Below are 19,631 nucleotides of genomic sequence, written 5' to 3'. Positions count from 1 at the left end.
CAGAATATGAGCAAGAAGAGGATGTAGTCTCTTCTTTTCTGAACCTTGAAGGTGGAACAGAGATTGTCGATGATCAAGAAGGTGAAGGAACGGACATTGTCGACGGAGGTCAACCGTCAACAAACGACGATCTCGAATTGCAAGTAGCAACCACCTCCGGCGAGGTATATATATACATTGAGCCTCTCGTGATACAAACTTACTGAAATGTGAATACATATGTATTAACGCGCGCGACTCTCTTTCTTTTTTTAGCCCTCCGGATCGAGTACGACAAAGCGTGGCAAATCCAAGGCGATGAAAACAGGAGAAACATATGCCATTGAGTTTGTCAGTGAAACCGGCAAGCCCCTACAGCACACCTCAAAGTTTATCAACCAATGCGGAGTCGTTGTTAGAGACAACGTCCCGATCACCGTCCAGGAATGGAAGGAGCCAAAGAAGGCACGTATTGGTTTCAGTTTTGTCGACAAGAGAACGAAAAAGGATTGCTGGAGAAAGCTTATGGAACATTTCATTCTACCTCCGGAATACAACAAAGTCGATGAATTCGGTAACGAGGTTCCGGGTGGACGTCAGAGGAGGAGGCTAGTTAAAGAGTTCGCTCTTCAGAAGATGGGCGAAGCATTCCGGAACTTCAAGAAAAATTTAACCCGTGACTATGTCAACAAGGGCAAGACTCCGGATTTCAATGGACAACATGAGAAACTGAAAGATGATTGGCCAGAATTTGTGAGGCAAAAGCAATCGGAGCATTTCAAGGAAATATCGAAAAAAATAAGGATAATGCGAGTAAGAAAAAGTTCCATCATATTATGGGGCCAGGAGGATACCGCCTTTCGGAGCCTAGGTGGCAGAAGATGGAGGAGGACCTGAGGGTGCGAGGAATCCCTCTAGGTACAGAGGGATGGGACCCAAGGGCCAAAAGCTGGTGGTACGGGCATGGGGGATCGCTAGACCCGGAGACAGGGGTGTGTGTTCACCGGCAGAGACAGTTTGCTCCCACCCAAGCCCTTATTGACGCAATGACCCAAGCTCAAGAGGGCTTGATCAAGTTCAACAGAGAGAAAGACGCACTGACAATAGCCCTCGGGAATGATGAACACGGAGGACGTGTACGAGGCAAAGGCAAAGTTCCGTGGAAAGTAGGGTTTTCCCAGGACAATGACCCGTACTGTTACAGAAGCCGTAAGAGAAAGACGGACCGGGATGCAGATCTTATGACGAAGTTTGCATCGGAACTCCATGAGTTGAAGCAGACCGTGCATGAACTAGTAAAAGAAAAATCGGCTGCAGGGCCGCATGAAGATCATGAAGCGGATCGCGGAAGCCAGCAGCGGAGAAGCAGCGTGGCTTCCACGGATGCCCCGCCTGGTGCTAGTGCACCGATGATCGAGATTCGTGCACCGGAGCCTCACTACCCCGTGGATGATGTAAAGGAGATGAAAGAATGTGATCTGCATTATCCCGTGGGGAACGTTTCCACGAAGGTAGCTAGCGGCAGTGCTTTACCCTGTACACCTGGAGCACTCCACCACAACAACCCCATTGCATATGGCTATGCTCGTGTCACGGTGGAAGACATAGTCCAAGGGTTTGAGGACCTGGAGATTGACAAACCTACACCCGAAGGGGAGAGAAGACTTGGAGATGTCAAGCGCCAGTTCATTCTATGGAAAAAGAAGTACATAGTGTTTCCAGGCGAGGCGCCAAGGCTAGCAAGTCCACCCCCCTCCGATGGTGGTGGTGGTGGTGGTGGCGGTGGTGGCGGTGGTGGTGGTCGTGGTGGTTCACCTACACCTCCTTCACGCCATTCGACGCCGTCCCCCGATCCACAACCTCCGGCGGGTACGACGCCCCCCAATCCTCCTCCGGCGGGTACGACGCCCCCCAATCCACCTCCGGCGAAGAAGCAGAAGCAGGCGGACAGCAAGGAAACCCGCTCCTGGACTATTAACCCGGACCCTTATGTACCTAAGACCACAAGGGTACCGGAGCCATCACTGAAGCCTCTCCTCCCAAGGCCTGGGGAACTTAGTGAAGCTGAAACCAAATTGGCCGCGTCTGCTGATTATGAGAAATGGAAGGCGGATATGAAGGCGATAAAAGAGCCTGAGCCCAAGCAAGTATTCACTGAGAAGCAAAAGAAGTGGGCTAAGGATTTTTTGACGACACCGTCCCAAGCCGAGCTGAATATGCCTGACGACTATGGACATGAACTTCGTAGGCAAGCAAAAATATTGAAGGAGGAGAAAGAAGAAAGTAAAAAAAGCGGGAAACAAGTTGACCAGCTCGGGATGCAGAAGAAACAATCGATCCCCCCGCTCATAGTGAAAGCCGGTCCGGAAGAGGACCCCGAGATCATAGCAGCTGCGGCAGCACTTGGATTGACTGTAGCGAGTGCCATGAAACAAGCGTCCGAGATGGGTTTGACTCTTCGTGCCTTCTTAGGCCTTGAGGATGCGCCAGTATGTGAGATAGCATTACAATATGTGCGGAATGGGCCTCTCGTCGAGCCTGCGCGGGAGAAGAGTCTACCGCCACAAATGTGAAATCTGCTACGTTGGTACAAGCAATTCATAACATGGGCCGACAAAGAATATATTTATGCGGATGTTACAGAGGAGCATCACACCAAACGGTACTCTGTACAAGTTCATATGAGTGAATTGTTCCAGCTGTTCAATCTGCGCGACCTCGACAAATCTATGCTGAGTTGCTACGTTCTGTAAGTGATTTATTTCTACCTCATCTCGTTCTTCATTGCCTGCACTATATATATATATATATATATATATATATATATATATATATATATATATATATATATATATTGTCCTAACTATATTGTTGCGTACGCTATTATGCAGATTGAAGATTTGGGAATGCAAAATAAGAAACATCCATGATGTTGGGTTCATTGACCCACATATCGTTAATGGACATGTGTTACAATATCACCCCGAAGACGTGGAGAAAGACTTGTACAAGTTTCTTAGAAAGCATCAACTCAAAAGTCATATTCTATTTCCTTACCATTTTGGGTGAGTGTTTCTCTCTTGTGCCCATTCTCTTTTGTTTACTCCATGCATGGTATGTCTAATCGATGAGTTATGCATGACTGTGCATGTAACGTGTCCGCAGGTTCCACTGGATTCTGCTAAATATTGAACTTCACACCTCCAGAGTTCTAATCATGGACTCTATGGATTCGGATCCAAAGCGTTGGGCCGACATGAGAAAAATGCTGCAAAAGTAATTATTTTCAATCATTTGAGCTCTATATCGATCGGTCTCTTTCGTTCATTTCCTAATATCAAGTAACTAATAACTCCCTTGTTCATTTAATTTTCTTTGCCCTGTAGGGTTTGGAGACGGTTCTCAGAAGAAATTGTCGGTGAATTCAAACATGAGCTAGATTTCAGAAGGTTAGTTAATGTGGATAAGCAGCCACCGGGGACCAATCTATGTGGATACTATGTTTGTGAGAACATCCGGAGACTAACCTCTGAGCGGAAGGCATCGGATAGCGTGCGGAACGCGACGGATAACTTGCGGAGGAGGCTTAGTCCAGAAGCTCGCTTCCGACCAATTCAAGATGAATTAGCAGGATTTTTCTTGAGGGAAGTCATCAATCCTAAAGGAGAACACTATACCGAGGACGCAGACATTTATATGCATACCCGAGATTGAAACTTGTTCGAAGTTGTATATGGTCCTCCATCCTAATTGTGTATGGAAACTTGTTCGAAGTTGTATATGGTCACCCGAGATTGAATATATATTATATATTCCTCTTGAATTCTTCTTGTTTGAAATTTCATATGCATGTATATAGTATCGTAGAATATGGGTACTGAAACTTCATCAAAATTAAAACAAAACACAAAATAAAATATAAAAGAAATAAAACACTACAAATTAAAAAGAAACCAGGTTTAGGGGGGCTAAAACCCTAAACCTGCGGACGAGGCCTTTAGTCCCGGTTAGCCACGAGAACCGGGACTAAAGGCCCTCCGCCCCGACGGACCCCTGGCGGCCACGTGGACGGGCCTTTAGTCCCGGTCAGCCACGAGAACCGGGACTAAAGCCTTTAGTCGCGGTTCGTAAGTGGCGCGACTAAGGGGGGTTCTTTAGTCGCGCATATTTAGTCCCGGTTGCACAGCCGGGACTAAAGGCTGTTGCGAACCGGGACTAAAGGGCTTTTTTCTACCAGTGGAGGACAATAGAAGCACCTGACAAGACTTGAAGTTGCAAGTAAAACTGCAAATCCATAATGCAATATCGATCATAGGAAAAATCGTAACAACAATGGGAAACATTTCTTCTAAGAAAACCGAGTGTTTCTTGGTACTCATCTCTGAAATTATAACTTGTTGATTCCATGCTAAATCTGGAAAATTGCATCTTTTCTAAAAAAAACTAAGAATTTAGTGGCACTAGCTAATTCTGGAACCTTATTGAAATCATACTGAGCAAAGTTTCTAAATAAAATTACACAAACAAGTGAATATACCACTCAAAGTTGCTTTTTGCACCACGTATGTTTGAACTTCCGTTGATGCAGATATACTGTAATACAAACCGTACGCACTACCAGGCTAAAGCAAAGTAAATCGTGTGCATAAACGTCGGCACGGTTAGGGAGCTTGCAGTTGAGAGTTACTAGGAGACAAGAATCGGTACGAGTGATAGAGCCAGGTTTGAATACAAACATGAATTAATATAATACGGATCGAATGGCAGGTGATTTCGACGTGACTTGAAGGGATATATGCTGGTGAGGTATATTGCAGTGGCCGCTTTATAAAACCACATATGTCGCCTGCGCCGCTGCTTCTCAAATTGATGGATATGGAGGAGGCCAGGCAATGTCGTTCTGCCATCTTCCTCACGTCCTTCCTCTCCCTCGCCTTTCTCATATGGCCGATTCCAATGCCGGCCGCCACCAAGGAGATGAGGTCCATCTACGCCGGCACGAGGGTCAAGCTGGTACGGTTGGGCCGGCCGGCGTTCGGCCCTGAGAGCCTCGCTTTTGACCACCGTGGCGGTGGCCCGTACACCGGGGTTTCCAATGGCCGCATCCTCCAGTGGAAGGGCAATCGCCGCCACCTCGGCTGGACCGAGTTCGCCCACAATTACAAGCATAGGTGAGCGATCGATCAATCCACTGCACAAACTTCCTTTTTTGGCACGAAGAAGACCATGCATGGATGCACAAACTTCTTGCCACAGTATGGCCGTGACGTGAGCTAACTGAACGCGTACGGTACCGCAATGGTTTTGGGAGCCTGCAGGACCGTGGTGGAGTGCGCAGCGAAGAAGAAGCTGGTGGAGCCCGATGGCTCGTGCGGGCGGCCGCTGGGCCTGCAATTCCACCGTGCGTCCGGTGACATGTACATCGCCGACGCGTACCTGGGGCTGATGAGAGTGGGGCGAGGCGGCGGGCTGGCAGAGGTGGTTGCCACGGAGGCCGGCGGCGTGCCCTTCAAGTTCCTCAACGGGGTGGACATCGACCAGGAGACCGGGGACGTCTACTTCACGGACAGCAGCACCATCTACCAACGGAGGTACGTACGTACCGAAATATGTTACGGTCTGCGATTGGTATTTCTCAATCGATTGAGAAATAAACTCTATATACTCTGTTCTTGTACGATGTCACGGACGATTCCATGCAAAACAAGTGTGACAACCGCCGCTTAAGTGCAACTAAAAATGTTGAATATATTAGCAATATTTAGATCAACCTAATCCAGAAATAAATTACTAGCATGGCTAAAAAGCCCGGTCGGCTTCGTTGGTAGTGGACATGGTGACAATGAAGACAATGCGGATGTAGCGGAGCGCCCCTCCCCCTCGGAATGGGTGCACCGGAGGAGGAGCGCGCGGGAACCACTTCTCCTTTCAAACTCCAATAGAATGTGAAAGTGAATCCCTTATAAGAAGGTCCAACTCGTTTTCAAGTAGCAATATGAGACTAAACTTTCCACCACACTCATTGCTATATAAACCTATATGGGCCTTTGTAGATTTTCTGAAATTGTTAGATGGGCCCAAGGCCCACCCTAGATTTCAACAAAAAACTTGGTCCGTTTCACCTAACCGTGATCCAAGAAAAAAAAATATGCCGAGCACCAAGGGTTGCTCAGCGAAGGTCGAAATGTAATGTGCTCGAGATGACGTGTGTAACCTCATTGCTATCCCTCAAAAACAGCTGACGAGCACCGTCTCTTGAATACCACCCGTCAGCCTCATCTGACTAAGCTCACAACACCAGCCACCAGACAGCAGCAGCAGCACCATCATCTTAAGTACTCCTGCTGTTAGTACTACTCTACGACTACTACCAACCTACTCAGCCAGATTAAAACCCTGACGGGAAGAGCGAGAAGATGGCTAATTATATTTCCCTCCGGAGGAAGTACTGCGCTACTAATCATATGGTTGTGTCTACAGTGAGTATCTGCTGGTGGTGCTGAGCGGCGACGCGACGGGGCGGCTCATGAGGTACGACCCACGGACGGGTGACATCACCGTGCTCAGGTCCGGCCTGGCCTTCCCCAACGGCGTGGCCATCAGCGCCGACCGTACACACCTCATCGTCGCCGAGACGTCGCCATGCAGGCTTCTCCGACACTGGCTGCACGGACCCATGGCAGGGGAGACTGAGGTGCTTGTTGAGCTGCCGGGGTACCCAGACAACGTGCGGCCCGACGGAGGCGACCGGCGCGGGTACTGGGTGGGATTTAACCGAGACAAGCAGTGGGAAGAGAACGGGACCACAGCCAACTCCATGAGCGCCGTCAGGGTCGACGTCACCCGAGACGCCAAGAACGGCACGGTGGCTGTGGCGTTGCGTGGGTACGGTGACGCCACGGTTAGCGAGGTGGTGGAGCGGAACGGGTCTCTGTGGATCGGCTCCATCGACACGCCCTACATCGGCCTCTTGAAGCTTGCACCTCTCTAATGCATAAGCGCATGTACAATGAAGGCCGCACTTTAGTTCTGCCCCGGTCATCCACATAGATAAATTTCAATGAAGCTACTCGTGTGTGCCATAATCACCCAATGAAAGCTACTTTATGTGATGTCATCATCTTACTTTTTCTCTCTCACATACTTTCCAACACATGAAACCTTCACTATATTTAAACAATACCATCAACCATTTGAATCAACGATATCAACAAGCATGCATATTGAAAGTTATCGAAAAACTTGATTTCCATACAAAAACGGCAATCTTGATATCCAAACAGTAGCAAGTATGTCTTGTCCATGACACTAAAAAACTTCAGAGTAACAAAATAATCTTAAGGTTTCCAAATACTCATAAAGGGGAGATTTGTAAACACTCATAAAGACTGTCTCACATCTTCAATGCTTCATTGCACATGAAGCCCTCTTTTGTTGCACATATCTTTAGAACATCTACATAAGAAGGAAGACACGGGTTTAGACTATAAAAACAAGCAGGCAGGGCATATCATACTCAAAGGTGGAGAACAGAGGAAAATGATGCTCAAAGGCAACATAATAAGAATAACGTGTTTTATTTGCTTGTTAAATTGACCCAACTAATTTATTTCAGCCATGTATGGAGTTGATCGACCCGAAAGTACCAACTCACAGAAGCTATTCCTATGAACTTAACTACAAGAAAGCAAATATTCATGTGTGTATAGTGAAGGGAGACAAACAAAGGGAGCCAAAGAAAGTGAACTACATACCTTCTATTCCTCCATAAAGAGTTGACCCCCCCCCCCCCCCCGCCCCCCCCCCAATCTGGTGACAGCCTTCATATGCATCTCCTTTGCCCATGGCTTTGTAGTATCAGCATTCAACATCTCCGTGAACTTGTCAAACAATTTAGTTCTTTCCTCTGCAAGCTTAGCCACTGCCCTCTCCTTTGCAGCCTCATATGCAAGTTGACTAGCTTCTACCTTCTGAGCAGATAGTCGACTCTGCAATTCCATCATCTCTTCATTTTGCAACTTAGCATCAGCTTGTGCTTGTCGAAAAGCACCAATCTGTTCTTTCATGAAATTGACCTCTGTAGCGGCTTCCTTATCTTTTCCCTTTGCTTTCTTGGCATCCTTGCAACCTGGAGGATGTTGAGCATTCTCAGTTGGTACTGGTGTTGTCCTCTTTGTTCCATCCCCTTCTGTGTACAAATGAATCTTCCACCATTGGCTCTCCCCCACATCTTCCCACCAATACACATACATGAATTGGTGTCCGTAGCGGCTATGGTACAGTTCGATAGCTTGCTCCATGAGTTGTTTATCACACCGGCCACTTGCATAGGTGTCTCTGATCTAGTTGTAGCAGCCATTGCAAAGAGGTTACCTTCTTTCTTGTTTTGTACAAAGGGTTCTTGAGGTGCTTCACATCCCTCTATCGGTCACTCTTAGTTGTGCTGTTGTATGTAGCAGCAACCTCCTTCGAGTAGTATTTTGCCTTGTTTGCATTACCATCGATAGGATTCACAGAGTTGCGCAACCAAGCACTCACCTGCAGAAAGGAAGCAAGCATAAGGTTACGTTTGACTAACTAAAAGACAAGATGCATGTCGTGGAGTATAAAAATAAGAGAATCCGATAAATAAATTCTTACATAGAATGCCATGAGATTCAGTGTTCACATGACAAGAATGCGAGGCTTTGGGGGGCTTACCAATCTGATGTCCTCGTCTTTTGTATCATATAGCCTCTTTCTATCTCCATCATCTGGTTACACATCAATTGTGACCCGTTTTCACTTGTTGGATGGAGTTGTGGTCATTGGAACAAATGTCAATGGGAGAGGGTGCTGGTTCGCTGGTGGCGGCGGTGGCTGCGTATAGAACATTGGATATTGAAAACCAAGTTGTTGATGGGCTAGCAAGGTGAAGTTGGGATGACTTTGGTCTTGAAGGTAGCTCATGAAACCATTAGGAGGACGGTAATCCATTGCAGCGGAAAAGAAGAAGAATTTTCTTAACATGCCTAGTTAAAAGTTCATTGAGGTACTATATAAAACTTGAGCAAGCTAGTAAGAACACAAGCATGCATGCATAATTTAGAGTAAATTCAGAGATAGTCTTAAAACTCTTGAGAACACATACATGTTCATATTCAGAGAATTAATCTCTCTCTCTCTCTCTCTCTCTCTCTCTCTCACACACACACACACACACACACACACACACACACACACACACACACACACAAATAAAGTTGTTCACTAAAGCAACATAAGTAATGTAAATTACAACTAATTGTTTGTATCCTCACCGAATTTCCTCCAAATATGCTCAACCAAATCATGTTTGAGCCGATTGTGCATGGACCGATCACATGTATCAACATCTCTTCTAATCATGTCGGCGAACAAAAGTGTAGCACTACTAATTATTGTCGACGGAAGAGCAGTAGATGTTCCCAAAGCTTCATTCAAATGAAAAGGTAACTCCACGCCCTTCTCATCTTCGAGTATCATGGTGTGCATGACCACACATGCTTTCATTATGTGGTGGCTCTTCTGCAGGAGCCCGTTTTGCTTTGCAGGCGATTGGTTTGGACGATGTGGCATCGGGCATGACGATGTGGCGGTTGGGGCATCGGTCCAGGCTAGAGCTTTGTACATGCCCTAAGGCGCTACAACAGTAAGCGCCAGAGGTGACTTGCCCAGCGTTAAAATAAAGGAAAGAAGCATATGATATGTTGGTACAAAATGTGTAGTACAGTAGGTTGTCCGATTAGAAAAGAAATTGCAAAAATTTACACTTAACCTTCCGAAAAAGAAAAAAACCATATATATCTAATGTTCTCTACTTGTATGTAACTACGCCGACGTAATGAAGCTCCACCGAACCTAAGTAGAGTACGACATTGTCTATCATCATTATCTTGGTTAGTCTCGCTACGTCGAGATAAGGAAAAATATTACTGCAATGAGTATTATTCGATTTTCTCTTGAGAATGCATGTATGTGATAATAAACAAATCCTGGTCACAGTGCACGAAAGAGATTATACTTGGTCCATAGTATTCAACCCTACTTTATGTATCGTTTCTTTGGCATACTTCCTTCACTGGACAGCAAAAGTTTCAACGAGAAATGATTGAAAGAAGTGTTTCCAATTCTTAATGAGGCGATACTCCTGAATGCTACCGAGATATATAAACACCAGGATCACGCCGTCTTCTACATACATTTCACTCCCATAATATAAGTTTTGCTCAGAAAGAAAAAATTATTTCAAAGTGTTCCTGACAAGCAAGCGTTCGCTAGAAGAAATATAATAGAAGTTACTCTATTATCTTGTCTAGACTAACAAGATTTTTCTGCTGATTATCTTTGCTTCATTTCGCTTGCATAATAACTATGCCATGACTACAGCTAGAATAAGTTTTTAGGTGAATAAAGAGGATGGCTATCGAGGCATACGATCGTAAGTTAACCAAAACTTGAGTTCCTAACGTTTGAATTTTTATTTATTGCCTGGGGACGTTCCAGGCTTATGCTTGGGGAGGTTCATGAACGATATTTTCTTGCTCATTCCACCATTGTTTAAGCAGGATAGCCATGGAATTTGCAAGAGAATCATTGTAATATCACTACTAATGACTAGTGAATGCAAGAAATTGTGAAATCAATGTGTTTCACAGGAAATGGACTCAAACATGGAAGAACATCATCACATATAAGGAAATAGGAAGTGTGGTGAACAAGGCAAGTGAACAGGAGGTGTTGGGATCAATCCAGAGCACGAGATGGTGAATAGTACGAGTGCACGCGCTCGAACTAGCGGTCTTACCGGACGCTATTGGCACTAGGACGTCCACCTGAACAATCTCTATAAAGGGGGTCATGTCTGAATCTCAATAAGAGAGCAACCATTCGCGAAACATAGAACCACAAGGAATCTTCCAACCTTAGCCGCCGCCATTTCCCATATCATATCCATAGCCACCGCCACCTTCATCATTGCATCCATTCTCTCTAGTCATACTTGTAATTGGTGAATCACAATCATCAACTATTTTAAGACATATTATGAATCAAGCATTCATATTAATGTCGTCTACAATGAGTTCATTTTGCGATCTGATGGCTATGTGTGAGTAATTTAGTAAGGCAATGGGTTGAGGCAAGGCCTTGCAATCCTATGTATTTGTTCATTGGATCGTTGGAATGAACTTGCATAATTGAAGATATTTGTCTGTGCGTGTGCAATCGGAACAGAGTTTTGTTTTGTCTTTTTCTCATTCTAAGACCCGGTAGGTACCTAATATCCCATGGTTCGATCAAAAACGAGGTAAGAAGCAAGAATGTGTGGAACGCTATTATGAACACCAGTGAGATAAAGGATTAGTACGATAGTAGAAAGAAATTTGGTGGGGGGGGGGGGGTGGTTATATAGATGAGTCGGGTTTGATCGATGTCAGTTGTATCAATGCCATAGTGTTTTCATATGGTGACTACCTATGATTTAGCTTATTCATAATCTAATGTGGGATGTTGATAAGCTGTATTCATATCACCATAAGTACACTGCTTTAATTCTAGACCATGGGAGCGTGGACAAGCATTTCTCATGTGTGTCTGCTTACTACTCTAATCGGGCCAGCATCTGAAGGGATGGGTTGTTGTTTATTCATTGTCCAGGGTTGGCGACGGAAATTATCCGGGCAGTCAAAGTCAGCGTAAAAGCGTGGCGCGGCGCCCGGAACTTCAATGCGGCGACCTGGCCATACGCAAACATTTCCGACAAGCCAAGCCCCTCACAACCCCACATGTCATCAAATCTAGCCAAACTATCTGTGTACTGATCCATCTGTAGTGAAGACCCTCAATTCAAATTGCTTGGACCTAACTGATTTCTCTGTTGCATCGGACCCATTGTGCGTTTTGACGGACCAACGCTGACGTTTATCGCCTTTGATATTTCTTGTTGATTCCCCCTCACTAGTGAAACCTACGTTCATGCCTGACCCCTCTGACACCAATGTCGTGTCTAAGTGTGGGCACTATGGACTAGCACTTGCCATGATTTAGAGATATGTATCTCTATTTGTTAGGATGCCCATTTCTTCTTGGCGTTCATTCCCATATGCATTCGTATTCATACTAATACTCTTTGACGATGATTTATAAAATAAAGATTTGTTATATGTGCTGCCCATAGCGTTGCTCAACTTTCTCACTGCAGTTGTTCTTTGTGCCAATGATGCAACGAGTCATCTAATTATAAGAAAAATGGAGTAAGTTAGGAGTGTCTTCCCGCGAAACATTGTTGGCAAATATAATTAAAAATAAAAGTTTGGCTCGCCGGATACTGTTTACATTGGTGATGCAATTATTGATGAGCTTTGCTTTGATAATGAACACTCTGATGCTAAAATGGAGGAAGATTGTTTTTGTCAACTGAAAAATATCTTCTCGAGTGGCAAAAAGAGAAATGGAAGCTCTCCAGCAATTAGTTGTGTGAAACATTCTGTTTTTATTGGCGATTAAAGAAAAACAGAAGGAAGTCCTAATACTTGTCTTCAGCAATAAGAGGGGTTTTATATGTGATGGAATTGGGGAAAGATGTTAAAAAGAGATATGTGCGAGAAATAATTATGGACAATAAACTTGACTTCATTGGTCTACGATAAACTTTAAAATATAATTTCACCGAAAATAAACCCGGTTCCCTTTGTGGTGACCGGGGGGGGGGGGGGGGGGGATATCTTGTGGGACTCTAGTTAGCTATAATGATGATGCCTTTGATGTAATGCAAGTTGGTTGTAGGTATTCATTTGTTTAATAAATGACTAAGTTTAATTGGAATCTTATTACTATTCATGGGGATGCATAGTTGGAGGGTAAAGCTAGTTTTTGGCTGAGCTAGCCAAGGTTTATCATGCTAACCGGTTTGACAGTACTAATGCTAGTAGTCCCAATAGGGTGGTATGCACGACCAAAAGTACCAGAAGGGACCACACCGGTTGTCGGGGGCGACTGTGGCTTTGAGGCGAACCGATGTGTTGCCAGTCTGGAGAGCAGCAGGCCCAGCCAAAATTTGTCATGGCGGTGCATCAGTTTTCCTTCGTTTGTTTTACGTGTCCGCTGTCCCCCCAACTGTGTACCAACTTCTCTCTATTAGAATGCTTTCCGGTGAAGAACAATTATGCATCGATTCTTTTTGAACGGTTTTGACGCTTTGATCAAACATAACTAATGCTTTCCTTTTTAGTTTAGAAAAAAACTCATGCTTTCTTTGTTAAACTGTAAAAGAGCATCTTGTACTTTTCTTGAGAAGTTTATGTTTTTATACTGGTATACATTTGTAAACTAGTCAAACATATAGATATTGCCATTATCACGTTTGCTCAACAAAATTTTGTCTACTTTATTATTTAATTGTCCACAGTTTTACAACCTTAAATATGCACTACATTGCGGGGTGGAGGGAGTGTTTTTTGGGAGGTTTGCAATCAATTGTTTGCTGATAGGTTGGGCAAGTGCGGACAATTTAAGCAGACCCATAACACTAGGTAGATTGATGGTATGTCGTTGGAGGTTGTACAGCAGTTTGTTGGTGGGAGGTGCACTGTTAAGGTTGAGAAGATATTCTGTGAGGGACATGGCGGCAAGGCAGAGCCTCTCCGGTGATAGCTTGCTGTGTCGGTGCAAAGGTGTTCGGCGGTCTCCTAAACTGGCGCGGTTTCATTCCTTGTCGGTACTCTTCGTTGCCTCTTGTTGGGCGCCTCTTGTTGGGCATGGCGTCTTTGGTTATGTTTGTTAACCCAAGACTATGTGCTACGGTGCGCTGTGAGTGTTAGGAGCCCTTCATTGTGAGTGTTTGGGGTGCCTTGTGAGTGCTAGGGGTCCTTCAGTACGGGTGCTAGGGGAGCCCCGTGAGTGCTAGGAGTCCTTCACTACGAGTACTAGGGGTGTCACTCACACACAGACGTAACGTTGTACAAGTACTAAGCTTTTGAAGCTGAAATTTTTCTCTGGAGACACATTGGCTTACATACAACGAAGGGATTACAAACCCTTTTATAAGACAAACGAACCAGCTATGGGATGCACATAATCTGCACTACAAACAAATACTATTTGTGTGAATATGGACCTCAAAGTCCAAACCACACTGCCATGCATTAATTGCATGATATCCTATCGTCACATCTACTATCCCTGACATGGCTACTCTTTTCTTGGAGACGGGCTGCTCTTTGTTTGAAGACGGAGTTTAGTCTACAATGTTGCTCGATTTTGAGTTAATGGTGTTCTTGCTACTCTCTCAAATGTCCTTTTTTTTTACCTGCTTTGTCATATGATTTCTTCATCACCACACACTAGTGGAAAACAGGCCTTTGGTCCGGAGCATTAGGCCTGGCCTGGTTTAGCCACGGGACTAATGTGATCAATAGTCCCGGTCCCAACGGCTAGGAGCGGACGGGGGCACGGCCACCATTAGTCACGGTTCATTTGTGACCTCTAGTCCCGGTTGGTGATACCAACAGGGACTAAAGGGGTGGTGGCAGGCTGGCATCAGGCGCCCCCCCCCCCCCCCCCGAGCCCCTTTAGTCCCAGTTGGTATCGCCCACTGGGACTAGAGTTGGACCTTTAGTCCCGGTTTGTTTCACCAACCGGAACTAAAGTTGTCCCTATATAAACCCCTGCTTCGTCTAGCCCGAGCTCGAGCTCATCCTATTTGTTTTCTTCTTTCTCTCCACTCTGTTTTCTTCCCTTAGCTCGAGCTCATCCTCCATTTTTGCCAAGATTTGTCAAGATTTGAGACACCCCATCTATCCAAGTGTTCTAAAAGGTTAGCAACTTTGTCCTTTCATCTCTCATGGCTAGTTTAGCTCGTGCAATGCTCTATAAGAATAGTCATTTGTGGGTTTTAGTTTGGGAGTAATTATGTGAGAGTTTATTTCAACTATACGCATTTTGAGCTCAAATTAACTTCTTAGTTCATATCTGTAGGTGTGATTTACTTAGTGCATTCCCGTCCCCGTCCTCACCGACGTCGATCGCCCACGCCGTTCCGTCGCCGGCACCACCTTGGTGATGCTTTTGTTCTTATCCTTTTTGTGAAAAAAAATCTTATTTGTATGATTTAGATAGTTCCTTGTATAATTTTCTTACTTGTATGATTGTCTGTTACACGTAGTGCCATGGTTTTGATATCCGTCCCCATCGGCGCTCATCCGGTTTATGATTCAGATGCGGTATAATATCTTTTATAACTATTTGTTGCATTTCGGGTTTATGTCAATTACGCCCATCAAGTTGACATAGATATTTTTATATAGGAGGTATGTGAACCGGAAATTGCAACCGACCCTCTTGTCGAGAAGTTAAATTTAGTTGAAAAAGAAAACGAGTATTTGAAAGAAAATTTGCAAAGAATTGAAGAACAGAAGATGAAATTGGAGTTGTATGGTGCCGATGTCGTCGATGATCACAAGATCAAGATGGATGCAATGCGCTTGAAGATTAGAACGATTAGAAAATATGTCATTAATAAAGTGGCTTGCTATCATTATGTTGTTTGATCAATTATTTACCTTAGTTGCGATTTTGATCGCATTTGTTGTTGCATTTAAATGCTTTAGCTAGATAGTTGTATGTTGTTTTATGAGAGTAAGTGTGTATGAACTTGTATTAATTTGGTCTTTTCGGTGTTGTCTAATGAAGATGAGTCGGCAATTAATGTACAATGACCGACGCTCTCCCCAGTTCATTAATGGCGTGCATTGTTTTCTACGTGCGGCTGAGGCAAATAAGCAGGATGGTTCTATGTGGTGTCTGTAAGAATGATCGGAATTACTCTAGCTCAAAAGTCCTTCACGTTCACCTGTTTACGCCTGGTTTCATGTCCAGCTATGACTGGTGGACCAAGCATGGAGAAAGAGGGGTTCTAGTGGAAGAGAATGAAGAACAAGAGGATGATGACAACTATCCTAGGTTCCGTGAATACAATGGTACTACAATGGGGGAAGAAGCTGAAGAAGAGGCATTAGATGATCCCGCTAATGATCTTGGTCAGGTCATTGCTGATGCAAAGAGAAACTTCTCAAGTGAAAAGGAGAAGTTGAAGTTGCAGCGCATGCTAGAGGATCACAAAAAATTATTGTACCCAAATTGCGAAGATGATAAGAAAAAACTGGGTACAACACTAGAATTGCTGCAATGGAAGGCAGAGAATGGTGTATCTAACAAGAGATTTGAAAAGTTGCTGAAAATGTTAAAGAAGATGCTTCCAAAGAACAACGAATTGTCTGACAGTACGTATGAAGCAAAGAAAGTTGTCTGCCCTCTAGGATTAGAGGTGTAAAAGATACATGCATATCCTAATGACTGCATCTTCTACCACGGTGAGGTGTACGAGAATTTGAATGCATGCCCGATATGCGGTGCATTACGCTATAAGATCAGCCGCGATGACCCTGGTGATGTTGAGGGCGAGCGCCCCAGGAAGAGGATTCCTGCCAAGGTGATGTGGTATGCTCCGATAATACCACGGTTGAAACGTTCATTCCAAAACAAAGAGCAAGCCAAGTTGTTGCAATGGCACAACGAAGACCGTAAGAAAGATGGGAAGTTGAGAGTACCCGCTGATGGGTCGTAGTGGATAAAAATCGAGAGAAAGTGGTCGGAGTTTGCAGATGACGCAAGTAACTCTTGGTTTGGTATAAGTGCAGGTGGCATTAATCCTTTTGGGGAGCAGAGTAGCAATCATAGCACCTAGCCAGTGACTCAATGTATCTATAACCTTCCTCCTTGGTTGTGCATGAAGAGAAAGTTAATTATGATGTCAGTGCTCATCCAAGGCCCCAAGCAACCCGACAATGACATTGATGTGTACCTAAGGCCATTGGTTGAAGAACTGCTACAATTGCGGGATATAAAAAGTGTACGTGTGTGGGATGAGCACAAACAGCGGGAATTTGACCTACGAGCATTGTTCTTTGTAACCATCAATAATTGGCCTGCTCTTAGTAACCTTTCAGGACAGACAAACAAGGGATACAATGCACGCACGCACTATTTAGATGAGACCGAAAGTATATTTTGGATAAATTTAAGAAGAATGTGTACCTGGGACATCGTCGATTTCTTCCGATCAATCATCTCTTAAAAAAGAAAGGCAAGCATTTCAAAGATGAGGCAGATCCCCAGAAGAAGCCTGACCACTATACTGGTGCTGTTTTAACCTTCGCAAGGACCGGGCGTAGCCATACTCGGTTCAACTGAAGTGAGAGAGACAGACACCCGCCAGTCACCTTTAAGCAACGAGTGCTCCGAACGGTGAAACCAGTCTCGCGTAAGCGTACGCGTAATGTCGGTCCGGGCCGCTTCATCTCACAATACCACTGAACCAAAGTATGACATGCTGGTAAGCAGTATGACTTATATCGCCCACAACTCACTTGTGTTCTACTCGTGCATAGCATCAACGCATAAAACCAGGCTCGGATGCCACTGTTGGGGAACGTAGTAATTTCAAAAAAAAATTCCAACGCACACGCAAGATCATGGTGATGCATAGCAACGAGACGGGAGAGTGTTGTCCACGTACCCTCGTAGACCGACAGCGGAAGCGTCATCACAACGCGGTTGATGTAGTCGTACGTCTTCACGATCCGACCGATGAAGTACCGAACGCACGGCACCTCCGAGTTCTACACACGTTCAGCTCGATGACGTCCCTCGAACTCCGATCCAGCCGAGTGTTGAGGGAGAGTTTCGTCAGCACGACGGCGTGGTGACGATGATGATGTTCTACCGACGCAGGGCTTCGTCTAAGCTCCGCAATGATATTATCGAGGTGTAATTTGGTGGAGGGGGGCAACGCACACGGCTAAAAGATCTCAAGGATCAATTGTTGTGTCTCTGGGGTGCCCCCCTGCCCCCGTATATAAAGGAGCAAGGGAGGAGGAGGCCGGCCCTAGGAGGGGGCGCACCAAGTGTGGAGTCCTACTAGGACTCCCTAGTCCTAGTAGGATTCCACCTCCCATATGGAATAGGAAAAGAGGAAGGGAAAAAGAGAAGGAAGGAAGGGGGCGCCCCCCTTCCCTAGTCCAATTCGGACCAGACCAAGGGGAGGGGTGCGGCCACCCTTGAGGCCCTTTTCCTTCTTTCCCGTATGGCCCAATAAAGCCCAATACGTATTCCCGTAACTCTCCGGTACTCCGAAAAATACCCGAATCACTCGGAACCTTTCCGAAGTCTGAATATAGTCGTCCAATATATCGATTTTTACGTCTCGACCATTTCGAGACTCCTCGTCATATCCCCGATCTCATCCGGGACTCCGAACTCCTTCGGTACATCAAAACTCAATAAAACTGTCATCGTAACGTTAAGCGCGCGGACCCTACGGGTTCGAGAACTATGTAGAGATGACCGAGACACGTCTCCGGTCAATAACCAATAGCGGGACCTGGATGCCCATATTGGCTCCCACATATTCTACGAAGATCTTTATCGGTCAGACCGCATAACAACATACGTTGTTCCCTTTGTCATCGGTACGTTACTTGCCCGAGATTCGATCGTCGGTATCTCGATACCTAGTTCAATCTCGTTACCGGCAAGTCTCTTTATTCGTTCCGTAATACATCATCCCGCAACTAACTCATTAGTCACAATGCTTGCAAGGCTTATAGTGATGTGCATTACCGAGTGGGCCCAGAGATACCTCTCCGACAATCAGAGTGACAAATCCTAATCTCGAAATACGCCAACCCAACAAGTACCTTTGGAGACACCTGTAGAGCACCTTTATAATCACCCATTTACGTTGTGACGTTTGGTAGCACACAAAGTGTTCCACCGGTAAACGGGAGTTGCATAATCTCATAGTCATAGGAACATGTATAAGTCATGAAGAAAGCAATAGCAACATACTAAACGATCGAGTGCTAAGCTAACGGAATGGGTCAAGTCAATCACGTCATTCTCCTAATGAGGTGATCCCGTTAATCAAATGACAATTCATGTCTATGGCTAGGAAACATAACCATCTTTGATCAACGAGCTAGTCAAGTAGAGGCATACTAGTGACACTCTGTTTGTCTATGTATTCACACATGTATCAAGTTTCCGGTTAATACAATTCTAGCATGAATAATAAACATTTATCATGATATAAGGAAATAAATAATAACTTTATTATTGCCTCTAGGGCATATTTCCTTCAGTCTCCCACTTGCACTAGAGTCAATAATCTAGTTCACATCGCCATGTGATTAATCATCAATAGTTCACACCACCATGTGATTAACACCCATAGTTCACATCGTTATGTGACCAACACCCAAAGGGTTTACTAGAGTCAGTAATCTAGTTCACATCGCTATGTGATTAACACCCAAAGAGTACTAAGGTGTGATCATGTTTTGCTTGTGAGATAATTTTAGTCAATGGGTCTGTTACATTCACATCCGTAAGTATTTTGCAAATTTCTATGTCTACAATGCTCTGCACGGAGCTACTCTAGCTAATTGCTCCCACTTTCAATATGTATCTAGACCGAGACTTAGAGTCATCCAGATCTGTGTCAAAACTTGCATCGACGTAACCTTTTACGACGAACCTTTTTTCACTTCCATAATCAAGAAACATATCCTTATTCC

At 44.8% G+C, this 19,631-nt stretch overlaps 1 protein-coding gene across 1 annotated transcript; it reads left to right on the top strand.

The window, feature by feature from the left end:
- Positions 1–4,848: 4,848 nt before the first annotated feature.
- On the top strand, positions 4,849–7,623 carry LOC123168416 (protein STRICTOSIDINE SYNTHASE-LIKE 10). The gene is made up of 3 exons (XM_044586293.1): positions 4,849–5,150; positions 5,298–5,570; positions 6,460–7,623. The coding sequence occupies exons 1-3, from the start codon at positions 4,849–4,851 to the stop codon at positions 6,968–6,970; spliced, it is 1,086 nt and encodes a 361-aa protein (XP_044442228.1). The 3' UTR covers positions 6,971–7,623.
- Positions 7,624–19,631: the final 12,008 nt, after the last annotated feature.

This window comes from Triticum aestivum, chromosome 7D (genome assembly GCF_018294505.1).
Source record: "Triticum aestivum cultivar Chinese Spring chromosome 7D, IWGSC CS RefSeq v2.1, whole genome shotgun sequence".
In the NCBI taxonomy this organism is placed as follows: Eukaryota; Viridiplantae; Streptophyta; class Magnoliopsida; order Poales; family Poaceae; genus Triticum; species Triticum aestivum.
Note: the sequence above shows the minus strand (reverse complement) of the source record. Positions and strands in the feature narration are given on the sequence as shown.

What these genes read in the sequence shown, in the direction of transcription:
- LOC123168416 (XM_044586293.1), top strand. Translation starts at nt 4,849, where the DNA reads ATGGATATGGAGGAGGCCAGGCAATGTCGTTCTGCCATCTTCCTCACG. An exon ending in GCCCACAATTACAAGCATAG is followed by an intron (nt 5,151 to 5,297) that starts GTGAGCGATCGA and finishes GGGAGCCTGCAG; the next exon opens with GACCGTGGTGGAGTGCGCAG. An exon ending in AGCACCATCTACCAACGGAG is followed by an intron (nt 5,571 to 6,459) that starts GTACGTACGTAC and finishes TTGTGTCTACAG; the next exon opens with TGAGTATCTGCTGGTGGTGC.